This window comes from Delphinapterus leucas, chromosome 7, assembly GCF_059928025.1.
Source record: "Delphinapterus leucas isolate spDelLeu-1000000601 "Yukka" chromosome 7, BTC_Dleu_Yukka2, whole genome shotgun sequence".
NCBI classification, from domain to species: Eukaryota; Metazoa; Chordata; class Mammalia; order Artiodactyla; family Monodontidae; genus Delphinapterus; species Delphinapterus leucas.
The window spans coordinates 55,247,379-55,262,771 of NC_143135.1; the positions used below are offsets into that span (position 1 = coordinate 55,247,379).

The following is a 15,393-nucleotide window of genomic DNA, read 5'->3' on the forward strand; positions in this document are numbered from 1 at the left end:
AAGTCTTTGTTGAATTTGTTACAATATTGCTTCTGTTTTACGTTTGGGTTTTATGGCCACAAGGCATGTGGGATCTCAGCTCCCCGATCAGAGATCAAACCCGCACCCCCTGCATTGGAAGGCGAAGTCTTAACCACTGGACTGCCAGGGAAGTCCCCCATTCAGACCCTTTGGATTTAAGAACTTTGCCTATTAATATGTCATAAGCCAAGATGGCAGAAAAGCATGAAGGCCTGTCTGTTTCCATATGGACACTGTGATACGCCGTTTCCTATAAAAGGTATTTAGAATAATGTGTTATAAACTATTTAAGATATATGTATTAGATTAATCTAAAGACAGTTACCAAGTCCCAGTATATTGCTTTACTGGCAGTTTAACTGGTTCTTGCACGTCACCACTAACTTTTCCGGGACAAAGTGCTCTAACAACCAGAATCTGATAAAGTTGGGCAGAGACCACAGTTTGGGGAACTGACTAACCCACCCCACATCCACTTTCAAAAGCAGCTCACATTTCAGAATCACCATTACAGAAAGAATTAATCTTATACTTAGTATATATCAAATAAGTAAGGGAACAGTACATAAAACGTCAAGGATACGGTCTACAATTAACAACCCGAAGTTCCACAGCAGTAATACTGATAGAATAAACTTTGGCTTCTCTGTAAGTTCTCTGCCTGCTTTTTTCCCATCAATGCATTTACAGCACCTATATTGGAACACGAGGAAAGAATCAGAAACAAATTTAATCTTCATAAGAACACCATAATACTTCTACAGAGTACACTCTGATATACTCTGATGCGTTTGATAGCCATTCCTGATAAAGTGTCCATGCCATTCTTTTTTTTTTTAATGTGGAACTATTTTATTTTGAAAATGATGATTAAAAAGTGACACTGAGGCTGAATAGCAGTCAGAAAACCCAGGTTTATATCAACCCAAATGTGAAGAAAAAAAAAAAAGGAAGAAAGAGATGGAGGAAGGAAGGAGAGAAAGGATGAAGGAAATGAAGCTAGTATTTATGGAGTACTCAGTGCACGCTAGATGCTTTCATTCAGAGTATTAAATTTACTTCTCAAGGACCATGGGAGGTTTTTTTTAAAAAAGGAGGAAAGGGACTCCAAGAGAATTTCTTGTAGTCCTTCAATATGACTGCACCCAAATCACAGCTCTAATGTTGCCAATTATTAATAGGGAGGAAAAAGAAAGGTGATGGAGTCCAGTCCTGGTGATGCTGACAATTTTCCAATTAAGGTGCCCTTAGGTGTCACCTCTCCCAAGAAATTCCAGTGGGTTTGAAAAATTTTAGTTGCTTCCCTGTCAGTTTATTAGATTAGACACAGGGATTGGGGTGTCCATGCCATCCTTGACTGTTTAAAAAGGTGGTAGCAGAAAGAAAGGCCTCAGGGCCAGTTCCATGTCTCTTTCTCAGCTATGCTGACTTGAAACAAAAGTCTTCATTTTTTCTTTTTTTTGAAAACAAAGTCTTCATTTAATAAAGCAAACAAACAAACAATAAAACCATCCACCAAAAACCCAAATGTAAGGATTTTGAAAATTGAGAGGGCACACACTATTTTAGCCCTTAAAACTAAAAAATGCAGACCAGAATGATATAGCACTCCAAATTATATATTACGATACCAGCCAAGTTAAGAATAGACCTGTGAGGACTTCCTGGGTGGCGCAGTGGTTAAGAATCTGCCTGCCAATGCAGGGGGCACAGGTTCGATCCCTGGTCCAGGAAGATCCCACATGCCATGGAGCAACAAAGGCTGTGTGCCACAACTACTGAGCCCATGCGCCACAACTACTGAAGCCCATGTGCTCTAGGGCCCACGTGCCACAACTACAGAGCCCACGTGCTGCAATTACTGAAGCCTGCGTGCCTAGAGCCCATGCACCGCGACAAGAGGAGTCACTGCAATGAGAAGCCCGTTCACCGCAACAAAGAGTAGCCCCCTATTGCAGCAACTAGAGAAAGTCTGTGTGCAGCAACGAAGACCCAACGCAGCCAAAAATAAATAAAATTTTTTAAAAAATATATTAAAAAAAGAAAAAAAGAATAGACCTGTGATAGTTTGGGACAGGGTGGTGGAGGGAATTGAAAAAAAAAAAAAAAGACTAGAGCCACAAACCTGCAGCTCTTGATTGCCCAAATAATTAAAAAAACTCCTATGAAAAAATGTATGTTATTTAAAGGTAGAGATATAGTAATTAAGTGACAATACCAGGTGACAAAACAGTATGATCCCATTTTTATTTTATAAAAATTAAATTCAGATACAGGAAAGAGGCTGAAATAATATGCACCAAAATGTTGATAGTGACAGCTGTTAAGTGCAGGAGTATAGGTCATTTTTACTTTGTGTGTATGTAAAATTGCTTTCCGTTTTCCAAAATTTTGACAATGAAAAGGATGTATTATTCTATAAAAAGATTTTTTAAAAATGTGTTTCATTTGAATATCAACAAATTCTAAAACCAAAGAAACCTAAAACCAAAAGAAGACATAATAAAGATGCAATTAAATAGGGGTTAGCAAAAGGTGTCCTGCTTTTCCTCCATGGAGCCTCAGTTTTCTCATAAATAGAGATAGTAACCTTACAGGGTAATTGAGAAAATTAAGTAAGTTACTAATCTATACAAAGTGCCTTGTTCCAGATTTTTATCTTACTTAACTGTTCCCTCTACATTGTAGATGGAACTGAATTCTACTCCCTCTCTCTGCCTGTATACACTTTCCCTGAGAGTGTGAATTTAAACATTTTGAGTTAAAAGGAGTACATTTACATATCACCTTCGCTTTCAACTCTTGCCAGGTCATAAAGAGAATGAAGGTCAGGGTGCCAAACAGCAGTTATTCCACGAAAATGAGCAGGGGTTAAAACATCCCCAAGGGACTCTTTACTGAATGGGGCAAAAGTTCAGTCTAGAAGGCCTCACAAACAGAAATGATCTATTTATGACAAAGGTCATTGAATGGACACCAGTAACTGCTCTGTCACAATCACACCAGCAGGCTTAAGTCTTAGGACAGAATAGAAACCAACATTAACTGGGAAATCACTACTTGGAAGTCACTGTGCACAATATTCTACGTACGTGTATTCACCTACTTAAAAGTAACTTGTAAGTAAAATATGCGAAACATAAAAATATAAAATATAAACATAACTTAAGATTAATGAAGAGTCTTCATGAAGGAAAGTGTCCAGAGACCACAACTGAAAGCACTCAGTAAGATTTCTTGAGTTTACTACAATGGAAACTCCACTGGTGGTTAGCATTATGCATACGTATGCATGAGTGTGCTGTGCTGTATGTAGGTATGCGTATCCCAAAGAACAGGGTAGGTCATGGCAGCCTCTGGTAGTCTGCTACAAGGAAGGAAAGAGAAGCATGTAGAGCCACTTTGGGCAGGAGAAACGGTCCTGGAACTCGCTTGGGACTACTTTTCACAACATTCACAATCTCTTGTTCTACCTCTAACTTGTAACCCCACCTCAGCCCCCATTTTCTTCCACAAGATTCAGCTAGACTGCTTGCTGTAATTACTCATTGTGAAGTTTGAAACACAACCATTTTGGACAGTTCTAGCATTTGCTATTATATGAACTTTGTTTGCCCCAAATGAGGAACAAGTTAATACTATTTAATACTATAATATTTCCTCAACACCTTCCACAGGAAATGACATTCTCAGACTTACTCATGGACAGCATACACAAAGAGTGTATCTGTAAAGATGACTGAAAATCTCTGGAAGAGTAAGGTCCTTGAGCTGGAGTAATTCAGATTACGGACATTCAGCATCTCTTGATCAAAATATTTGGCAACATGTGACAGGGCATACTCAAACCATGCAAAAAAGGGGGGGTAATCCAAGGTCCACTCTGAAGTTGCCTGTGGTAAAAATTGAAGATAGAACATATCCTAAGTAACTGAATAAATAAAGAAGGTGAAAAGGCTGGAAATTTTCATTCTCTCATCTTTAAAAAAAACACATGATGAAATTATACTTAAAATATGCCATAAATAGAAAATTTTCTGTTAAGTCTGAGCAGAACGCCAAAACGTGTTTCCTAAGTTATTTAATACAGTCTTCAATTTCCTTAGAGTCAACTATACTTCACAAGAAGTTAATCTGAAAATTTTTAATAATAAACTTGGTTATGACATGGTTCTACTCATCTAAATATAAAAAGGGAGCTAAGGCATAACGAATGATTTACTAGCTTGAGTTCAAGCTCTGTCCCAGAGATTCAATTTCCCTATCTGTAAAATGACATATTGTGAGGACTAAATAAGTTAATACATATGAAATACGTTTATAAACGAAAAAATGCTACACTGATGCTACTTATCTTTTGTTCCACTAGGTCATGAGATCCTTGAGAGCAGAAACCACTCTGTCATTTCTGTATCCTGAGCATTTAGTAAGTTCCTGATATATTATATAATCATTAGTTAAATGAATGAATCGTCACTAATGATTAAATGAAAATATAGATCATATGAAAAACATATAAACTTTATATAAAAATATAAAGTATAAACTTTGTGACGCTATATTTTGTTGTTTTGTTTCAGTTTCTGCATTCATACAAGGATGACAGTACCTACTTCATGGGTTATTAAATTTTACATACAGGGCTTCCCTGGTGGCGCAGTGGTTGGGAAGCCGCCTGCCAATGCAGGGGACACGGGTTCGGGCCCTGGTCCGGGAGGATCGCACATGCCGCGGAGCAACTAAGCCCGTGCGCCACGGCTGCTGAGCCTGCGCTCTAGAGCCTGTGAGCCACGAATACCGAGTCTGAGTGCCACAACTACTCAAGCCCGCGCGCCTAGAGCCCGTGCTCCGCAGCAGGAGAGGCCACTGCGATGAGAAGCCCGTGCACCACAGTGAAGAGTAGCCCCCTATTTCCACAACTGGAGAAAGCCTGTGCGCAGCAACGAAGACCCAGTGCAGCCAAATATAAATAAATAAATATTTTAAAAAAAATTTACATATATATATACACACAGTATTGAACCAGATATAAACTAAGTATCAGTAAAAATTATTAATTGTTATCATTTAAAACATTATTACTATCCTCATAGCATGTCCCTAAAACTAAACCTGACCTTGCACCTAGAAGAGCTGAGACAGTAATAATCTCCCTACTCTGCATTTGTTGCTCTTTTCAATGGAAAACTCCTATCCTTCTGGAAGTGCACTAAGGGTTCACTAGGTACTAACTAAGTGCCCACAGGGACTACTATTTAGGGTCTCTCTGTAGTATAAAATGAGGCAAGAGAGACTCAAACTACTTATTAGCTCTTTGTTCATGATAAGGATGAATGAAAACTTTAGGTCTCAATAAGAAGTAGCCTATTTACTCCCCCTGCAGGTATAAAATGCAAAGGCCAACCCAGAGGCTCTCTGTCTAGGGCACTCAGGCTATGAACCCACCCATTAAATTTTCCTTTATGAAAAGTTCCTTCTCTAATCCCAAATCTCCAATGTGGGGTGATGAGCCACTGAACTATGGAAAGAAAAATGAGAAATTCTATTTTTTACTCTTATCCTTCTTAATTTCTATTTTTAAAAGTATATTAATAGGGCTTTCCCTTTATAATTTATAAAGATGTCTTGGGTAGTGAATGCTCAAAAATGATTTCTGGCTAGGGAATATATTTTTTAAAACGTTTAGAAATTACTGGTCCATATAATTTCAAGAAATTCAACATGAATCTAGACTTTATTAACATCTGTGGTTTCCAGCCACAGTTTCTATGTCTATGTCTCTACCCTTAAAGAGCCATTTATTTTATTGGAAGTCTAAAAGATTTTCCTACTTTATTTTATTGACATATTTATTACTTTAAATAAAATGGGGAACAGAAAGCATGAAAAGAGTTGGGAGAAGGAACAGGTGCTGCCTGAGATGGTCATTTATCCAAAACAAAATGTCCCTGTCCTTCCCTTGCCATCCCCAACCCCACACCACTCAGGCACCCTCTGTTATGTTGGTCCTTCTCCCCACGAAGACTTCCCAAACCTAGCCCAGAAGGCCCTCCTGACCTCCGGGATTTCCAGCTGGGGCCATCATCTTACCTAAACAGCTTTTGGGAAGCCAGGAAAGTGATTAGCTAACATTTCCTCCCAAGTGAAGAGTTCTGTCACTTATATGTGGTAGAGCTGGGGCTCAAATCTGGGTCTCTGACTCCAAATCCATTAGCTCAGGAAGCTACCACAACAGAGCTGTTTCTTCAAGTACAAAAACATCCAACCTCATTTTTACATGTGAAGATGTAAAAATTAATAAACAGAAACCTCAATTAAGATAGAATCAGAAGGCCAGAAGGGGGAGGTCTCAGGTCCTAGGAGGACAGCAGAGCCCAACAGCAAGAGGAAAGTCTCTTCTTTCCTGCAAAGAGCTCACTGTCACAACTCAGCCAATGAAAAGCCATGGACTCTGTTTACTCTAGCCCTCCCAACTTCCTTTTTCCCTCTTTGAAAGAATTCTCCTTCCCTCGCTATGCACTACGCAGGGACTAGCACATGACTCGCTATGGTTGCAGACCCTGAATTGCTATTTTCTGCTGAGCCTGAATAAACCCATTTTTGCTGGAGAAATAACTGGCAGTCTACTTGTTTTAGGTCAACAAAGATTCAAAACAATTGTGTTCATTCCACAAATATTTATTATGGGTATTTTTAATGTCTTTCCCAACCAATCGACCAATCAATTTAATTTGAGGCCGGAACAGAAAGGTAGGCTAGAAGTCAAAGCTAAGAAGGGCTCTACAAAGCAATCCACTGCTCACATGTCCACTCTCCTTAGTATGGCAGAAAGACCTTCCAGACCTGAGTCATGTGCCTCTCCAGCCTTATATCCTACTGTGAACCTCGCACTTGAGTTTTTGTTGATTTCTTTTGTTGTTATCTCTTTTGTTGTTATTGCTGAGGAGGGCAGGAATAACAAAGAATTTTACCATTACTAGAATCTCTTTTACATAAACCTCTTCTATCTAAAACAAGCCAATAACAGGAGACAGCTCTGGCCTAAATACAGTTTTAGGAGTACTAAGTAACAGGTAGTAGTGAAAGTTATAGGACTAAATGAGAGAACAGCCAGAAAGAATTATAGAATTAAAAGAAAAAGGGCAGCAACTAACACAACAATGTAAAGCAATTATACTCCAATAAAGATGTTAAAAAGAAAAAAGAAAAAGGGACCACAAAGAGAGGCAGAGGGAACCAGCTTTTGAAAGAGTGTGTAGATGAAGAAGAGTTAGCAAAGGAGACTAAGAAGGGATAGTCAGAGAGCAGGGAGGAAATGGTGAGACAGGAGACTGCCTTTTCATTTACAGGATGAAGGTCATTATATTAATAATGCTAAGTATTAATAACCTTTAATAATATTTAATGAGCACATTTGTTCTAAGTACTATGCTAAGCACACCACATACATGATATTCATTTCATCCTAATAATTATTTATTATCATTTAATAGCTGGGGATACGGAGGCTTTGAGAGGTCAAGTAGTTTGCCCACAGTTGCCCAGCATAGGTATTAAGTGGCAGAGCTGAAAGTCAAACCTAGGCAGTCTGAAATCACAGCCCAACCTCTGGACAACTAGGCCACACAAAAAGTTTCCTCACTGGTATGCATACATACATGCAAATGGAAATACTTCACACTAAAGAAACTACTTAAAGTTCCTTAGCATTCTTATGAAATACTTGTAGTGTTGTTATGTGAGAAGGAACTTGGTCAATTAGGTCAATTGTTCTCAAGCTTTTTCAGTGCAAAGGGCTATTCTGACCTGACCAAAAACCCCCAAAAGCAACAACAACCTCACAGAAAACTTTACAGCTTGTCTTAAAAAAATCTTCCTGACAGCAGAGTGCTGTTTTTGATCAAGTCATTTTTGAGCTGATGTCTGTTTTCCATGAAGTATCATATGCAAGTTAGTAACTCATACCAGAAATAAAAATACAGACATAGTTTTTCTAATAATAGAATAGAATGGTTTGTATATTACCAGACACCTACACATCACATTTGATTATTCCTGTCCTCATAAATCACAAAATGTTAGGGAGAGACAGGACCTTAGAAATAATTCATTCCAAATCCTCATGTGCCACAGGTGAGAAACCAAGGCTCAGAGAGATGAAATGTATTTTCTGTGCTGATGCAGAGCCAGGTCTTGAGTCCAATTTTCCCTCTTTCCCATGTGGCAAATATTATAATTTCCCATGTATAATTTGGGAAACTCATTTTGAAGTAAAGGGGTTCCCTAATAGTTCCAGAGGGCAGAACTGAATGAAACTGACTCCTCCTAAAACCAAGTTCCCTTGCAGAGTTTATGATTAACCTCTCCATCCAAAACGTTATTCCCTTTCTTGTCCCACCATGTTCTCCTCAGGAATTGAGGAGTGTCAAAGAAAAGGGGGGACTGAAACCGAGTAAGACCCTGCGGGGCCTACCCAGGTATAAGACCCTTCCTGTCCCCCACTTCTTGTTTGGCCTACCAAAGAGCAAACTCAAGTAGTTAATGATTAGAACAATAGAGTCACAGGACTCCTAGTTCCTCCTGAATGAATATAGACAACAATTGGACTCATATCTTTGAGTTGTTCTGAAGAAACTAAGACCCCTGCACTCAGTGGAGGATTGTGACTATATGCTGACCACAAGCACATAAACCCCAGACTGGAACCAGAAGGTTGATGATTAAGATTCCCAAAACAAGGACTTCCCTGGTGGCGCAGTGGTTAAGAATCCGTCTGCCAATGCAGGGGACACAGGTTTGATCCCTGGTCCGGGAACATCTCTGTGCGCCACACTACTGAGCCTGTGCTCTAGAGCCCGCGAGCCACAACTACTGAGCCAGCACGCCACAACTACTGAAGCCCAAGCGCCTACAGCCCGTGCTCCGTGACAAGAGAAACCACCGCAACGAGAAAGCCTGCGCACAGCAAAGAAGACCCAAAGCAGCCAAAAAAAAAAAAAGGATTCCCAAAACATCACCCTATGACCATACCACCAACCAATTAGAAAAATGTCCATGAGCTGATCATGCACCCCGAGACCCTCACCCCTACTGTGGTCTTTAAAAACCCTTGCCTGAAAGCCATTGGCAAGTTCACAGTCATCAGCGATGGCAGCTACCACCTGATGGTGAGCTGGTGAGCCCTGAGGGAACTCAGAAGGGAAAGAATGCCTGCCACCTAGCAGTCATCAGGCTGCAGCCACTCCCTACCGTGAGCCCTGAGGAAACTCAGGATGTGAACATACAGGATACTGGCCCCAGATAGCTGAGGTGCATATCAAAGGAATGATTTCAGTGAGCCCAGACTCTTGCATCTTCCCATATATAGAAAAGCGCTAAATTCCTTAACTTGACATATCTGGTTTCTTTAATTAACAGTAATCTTTTGATGTACCCGACTACCTGCCCTTTGTTGCAAAACTCCTATATATTCTGGCTCCTCCCTTGCCCCCTCGGAGCAGTTTCTCAGAGCTATCTGAAATGCTGTCTCCCAGGCTGCAGTCTTCATTTTGCCCCAAATAAAACTTAACTCACAACTCTGACGTTGTGCATTTTTTTAAGCCAACAAGGTCTTTTGAGAACTAGCTGCCTGTTCTCTTTGCCTGGCGCCCTGCAATAAACGCTGTATTTTCCTTTACAATAACCCAGGATCAGTAGATCTGCTTTGTGCGTGCCAGGCAAGGGGACCGAAGTTCGGTTCGGTAACATGAGTAAAGACTATATATATATATTTTTTTGCGGTACGCGGGCCTCTCACTGTCGTGGCCTCTCCCGTTGCAGAACACAGGCTCCGGACGCGCAGGCTCAGCGGCCATGGCTCACGGGCCCAGCCGCTCCGTGGCATGTGGGATCTTCCCGGACCGGGGCATGAACCCGCGTCCCCTGCATCGGCAGGCAGACTCTCAACCACTGTGCCACCAGGGAAGCCCAAGACTATAATTTTAATAAAGGTTTATTCAACCTATGATCACAGGGAAAACTGTTTGAATATCAATAATACTTACATGATTTCACACATCATCTTAAAAAAAAAACCCAAAAAGGTGAAAATTAAAACTTACCTCATAATACCACTGTGATATTGGCAAACTGTGGGTGATAGCAAGCCAGTTTCGGTGCACTTCAAAATCTGTGGAATGGCTACTCAAAACAATCAGATGAAGAAAATGAGATTTCATAACATTTATCAATCTCACATTTCTAAAATTAGGCTTTTAAATGGACCAACACCCCCTACATAGTCACAGCTCACTATCCTATAAAGACACAAATAGGTATTTTACATATTCCTGAAACACCTCACTTACCTGGAGGCCAGACCTCCTTCTGGAAAAGGTGGGGAACCTATTCAGTAAGATGTTGTGGAAAAACCCAAACTAACTTTTTGGCCAACCCAACACTAAGTGAAAAGAGTCTCTGAGTCATCTAAAGCAGTGGTCCCCAACCTTTTTGGCACCAGGGACCGGTTTGGTGGAAAACAATTTTTCCACAGAGTGGGCAGGGTGGGGGGATGGTGTTGGGATGTTTCAAGCACATTACATTTATTGTGCACTTTCCTTCTATTACTATTACATTGTAATATATAATGAAATAATTATTCAAATCACCATAATGCAGAATCAGTGGGAGTCCTGAGCTTGTTTTCCTGCAACTAGATGGTCCCATCTGGGGGTGATGGGAGACAGTGACAGCCAAAGTGTGTTGCTTATGTCTGGTCTACTCCATAAGATGCAGCTTAATTGTCACTTGCCACTCACTGACAGGGTTTTTTTTTTTTTTTTTAAATAAATTTATTTTTATTTATTTATTTTTGGATGCACTGGGTCTTCGTTGCTGTGTGCGGGCTTTCTCTAGTTATGGCGAGCGGGGATTGCTCAGCAGTTGTGACGCAGGGGCTTAGCTGCTCCGCAGCATATGGGATCTTCCCGGGCCAGGGCTCGAACCCGTGTCCCCTATATTGGCAGGCAAATTCGTAACCACTGCGCCACTAGGGAAGTCCCACTGACAGGGTTTTGATATGACTCTGCAAGCAATTGATTTATTATGGTCTCTGTGCAGTCAAATCTCTGCCAATGATAATCTGTATTTGCAGACACTCCCCAGCGCTAGCATCACCGCCTCAGCTCCACGTCACATTATCAGGCATTTGATTCTCATAAGGAGCACACAACTTGGATCCCTCGCATGCGCAGTTCACAGTAGGGTTTGCGTTCCTATGAGAGTATAATGCTGCCGCTGATCTGACAGGAGGCGGGGCTCAGGCAGTAAGGCCAGCGATGGGGAGCGTCCGGTAATTGTCCGTGGCCTGGGGGTTCGGGACCCCTGATCTAAAGGGCTGACCAAAAGCCCATACATTTTCTTAAGGGAGGCCTTCAGGCTACTGCTCAGAGGTGACTTATTCTTGTTCACAAACAATTCTAATAAGATTCATTATCTGGCAAAGGCCTCACACAGAAGCTGGATCTTCAAGGATGAGCAGGAGTTCATCAGACAGAAAAGGTGGGAAAAGGCCCCTGCCCTGCCTTTCTCATGTCTCCAAATTCTGTTTACTGGTCCCCCTCTCATTATATATAAATATATCCAAGTATGTCCCCTATATATAGGGGAGGAAAATTATTTTCCCTTCAACCCTTCCAGGTTCTGTGGCTGGTCTAAGAATTAAATTGACCTAAGACACAATAACAGGAGGAAAAAAAAAGACAATTTAAATTACATACATATGTACAGGAGCCCCAAAAGATATAAGATGAGACTCAAAAGGTGGCCAGGTGATTGAGGCTTATCTACCATCATGAGAGCTAAGGAGAGGGGTAGGGGTCTGGGGCTTCAAAGAGGGGGTAAGGCAACTCTTGGGAAGGTGAGAAGAGAATGTTTGGCAAGCAGAGGTTGCTCTGCCTTGAAGCTAAGTCTCTCAGATGAAAAAGTGATCTCTGGTAATAGTTACTTTCCAGGTACAGGCCTCCTTTCTAATGTAAATTTCCCTTGAAAGTAACTTTTACTGTTTTCAGAGCTTCTCCTATGTCTGCAGTTCCTCAAGATAATAAGTCCCGAAAAATCCTTACACCAAAGAGGCGTATTTTGGGGTGGCATATTCTGGTGCCCTTCACTCCTCTTCAGCAGGACTTTATTTTTCTGTTTATTACTCTGCTTTACTTCCCCTCCACATCTTACACAGCACCTGATATGTGGATGGGCTTAATACATTCTTGTTGAATTAACCACTCACCAAAGTCAACAATGAGTTCCACAGCAAAACCTGATTTACCTTTTCTAGTGTTTTACACAACATTTCCATTGTGACAACTCTCTCGTGAGTTTCTTAGCCAACCCCTTCCATGTCTCTTTCATGGCTTTCCATTCCAGTACTCATCAAGCAAATGCTGATGTTCTTTCAGGTTTGGTTCTTGGTCTTCTTCTTATGCAGTTTACTCTGCTCTGCACAATCTCATTCCCATTTATTGCTTCCACTAAGAACTGTGTGATGATGACTCCCGAATCACAGTATACAACCTTGGTCTCTTTCCTGAGTTCTAGAAGAGAGACATCTCCAACTTCCTGCTGACAACGTCACCTGAATTTCCTACAGATTTCTCAAAATCACAATTCACAGCTGATCTGATGACCTAGCAATTACATTTCTAGGTATACACTTGTAGGGGAGCAAAATATGGCAACGCAAAATGTGTCTTTTTGGCATGAGGATTGATTTAAGCTGATTATTTTTAAGAAACAGAAGACTCAGGAAGTCTTTCTTTTTACCTCCCTCTTAGCTGCCTAAAGAATTTATATAAAGGGCTTGTTCCAGAAAAGAGCTATCACCCCGATATCTGCATAGAATATGGGCTACGTGTGGTGAGGGAAACTCACCAGAACCTAGAGATTACAGTCCACTCTTATCTCTTCATGGCCCAGCAAACATATATGTGAATTGCCTTTCTCCCCTTTGAAGTCCCAAACTACTACCCCCAACATCCTCTTTTGTCTTTAGCTGAAGATGGTATTTAAGGTGAGGGGCTTCAGCCATTTTGGTGAATTACTCCATTTTCCCAAGTCTCTCCCATGTACATGTTATTAAACTTTTGTTTGATGATTTTCTCCTGTTCATCTGTCTCACGTCAATTGAATTCTTACACCAGCCAGAACCTGGCTAGAAAGGTAGAGAAAAATGTCTTCCTCCCCAATAGAGGGAGGAAGTTTCTTCCTCAACAGAAACACATACATATGTTCAAGAAAAGACATGTACTGGGTCTATCTTCAGGCCTACAATTATATGTCAGAGACCTTTCCCGACACTCAATCTAAAGTAAGTCCCCCTTGTTAGTTGCCTTATAAGATCCCATTCTTTCCTTTCATAACACTTAAGACAGCATTGTTATATAATTACATATTTGTGTTGACTTATTTCTGGGACTGTTATCTTCACTAAACTACACCCTTTATAGGGTTAGGGATCATATCCATTTTGTCTTCCCCTCTAGTAGCTTGCCACAGTACCTGGTTCATAATAAAGCAGTTAGTAAACATTTTGGTGAATACTTTTGCATTTATCCTGTAGCTTCCCTCTCACATCCCAGGGGTTTCCTGTTTGAGAAGCAGAGCATTAACTACAACTACATACATTCTTAATCCTGGATCAACAGCAGTATTCAAAGTAACAACCCTGAAGACACATTTCTAGGCTGAAGTAACTAAAGCAAGGAACATCACCTTATATCCACGGATTAAAAAAAAAATCCCTTTCATTCTGATTTGAAAGGAATTTCCTACATTTTAGAAGGATTTTTGCAATTTGCTTTTAAAAGAGAAAGATGTTTATTTGTTTTCAGTTCTGCAGAAAGTTCAACTGACCAATGCCTTCTTTTCCCAAGTCCCTGTAAGTCATTTTGCTGAACCTACATATACACTTTATTGCTTATATACACATCAGTATGGATTTACCTATACATACAGCTCTTCCATACCCAATGAGAGGTCACCAAGAACTTGAACCAAAGGATACCAATAAACCAAACACTAAACTGGGAAGGGAGCAAAGGAATGAGGGGAAAAGTCAAGGGAGAGGAAATAGGAAGGATGAACAGATGTGGAAGCCAATATTAATAATATTAATAAATACAGAGTACCCATTGTATACACATTACCACTGAGTGGTAGTTTCCTAATGGGATCCCATGCTTTCAGTCTTGGGTCTGCATCCATTTGTCACACAGCAGTCTAACCCTGTGTGACCTGACTACTGCCTACCTCATCCTGTGTCACTCTCCTCCTCCCTTACTGCTCTTCAGCCACAATGCTCACTTTCTGTTCCTGGAATGCTCTGAGTTCTTTGCTACCACAGGGCCTTTACACTTACTCTTTCCTATGCCTGAACTATTTTTCACATTGCTTATTCTTTTTCATCCTTCAGCTTTCAACTCAAACATCACCTCCTAAAAGAGGACAGTAAAGCCTTGCCCGGTAGCCACTCTCTACCTCTTTTACAGACCTCATCGCAATCTGAAACTTTACTGTTTGTCTATCTGGCCCCACCAACTTCCCCAGAAATGTCTTTCTCAAATGCCTTTCCAGGACTTACAACAGTGCCCAGCACAGGAGGCAGCTGATAAATACTATACTGGCTGAATGAATGTTGGAGGTGGGTGTTGTTTATCTGCCTGTTAAGGAAGAGGACCTTAAGGTCAGAAACATTAAAGTCAGACAGTGCCAGCCCTGACCCCAGCCATCAGGGCTATGATCTAGTGAACAGGTGAAATAACACTCAAAAGGCGGAGTGGGAAGCATAGCAAAGGGGTAGCAGCGACCACATGACTTCAAGTTCCCTTTCCTCCTCTCACCCAGGAGCATCCACGCTTCTCTCTCCCGCCCTGACCGACCGCGGGGCCTCCCCGCCCAGCCCCGGGCAGTGCGGGTCCCTTACTAGGTGGGGATGAGAAGGCATTTGAGAAGAGTCACCCCGAGCGCCAAAGCCGAAAACCAATCGCCACCACCTGTCGCAACTCCGAGCGCCGCCATTGCTACGGCGCCACCCGCTGTCAATCAACTTGACCCGCCTCCGCGCTCCCGCGCATGCGGAGAAGACCCTCTGAGGCGGCACCCGTGAGCTGCGCGCATGCGCTCAGCCGCTCAGCTGCTCAACCAGCGGAAAGCCAGGGATGGACCGTTTAAACTTCCCGCTCCGGGTGCTTTCTCCGCTCCGCCTCAGTCTCCGCCAGGGAGGGCTACCCCGAGTCTGCGCGGTTTGTACGGCGACAAGTTTCACGTGCTACTTTATGCTTTGGTTCAAATAGTTGCTGGGCATCTGCTCTGGGTGTTGATTTTGCCTATTGTTGGGGT

At 41.6% G+C, this 15,393-nt stretch overlaps 1 protein-coding gene across 3 annotated transcripts in view; it reads right to left on the minus strand.

Annotated features, from left to right (window-relative positions):
* Positions 1 to 15,096, minus strand: part of ALG8 (ALG8 alpha-1,3-glucosyltransferase) — a 28,313-nt gene extending 13,217 nt beyond the window's left edge. For all 3 annotated transcript variants that reach the window (XM_089915350.1, XM_089915348.1, XM_022593911.2), the window contains exons 1-4: positions 14,978 to 15,096; positions 10,122 to 10,200; positions 3,721 to 3,914; positions 605 to 714 (exon numbers count right to left, since the gene is read on the minus strand). In XM_089915350.1, coding sequence (XP_089771476.1) covers positions 605 to 714; positions 3,721 to 3,914; positions 10,122 to 10,200; positions 14,978 to 15,072 — 478 coding nt within the window. In that variant the 5' untranslated portion in view covers positions 15,073 to 15,096. The remainder of the gene's footprint in view (positions 1 to 604; positions 715 to 3,720; positions 3,915 to 10,121; positions 10,201 to 14,977) is intronic.
* Positions 15,097 to 15,393: the final 297 nt, after the last annotated feature.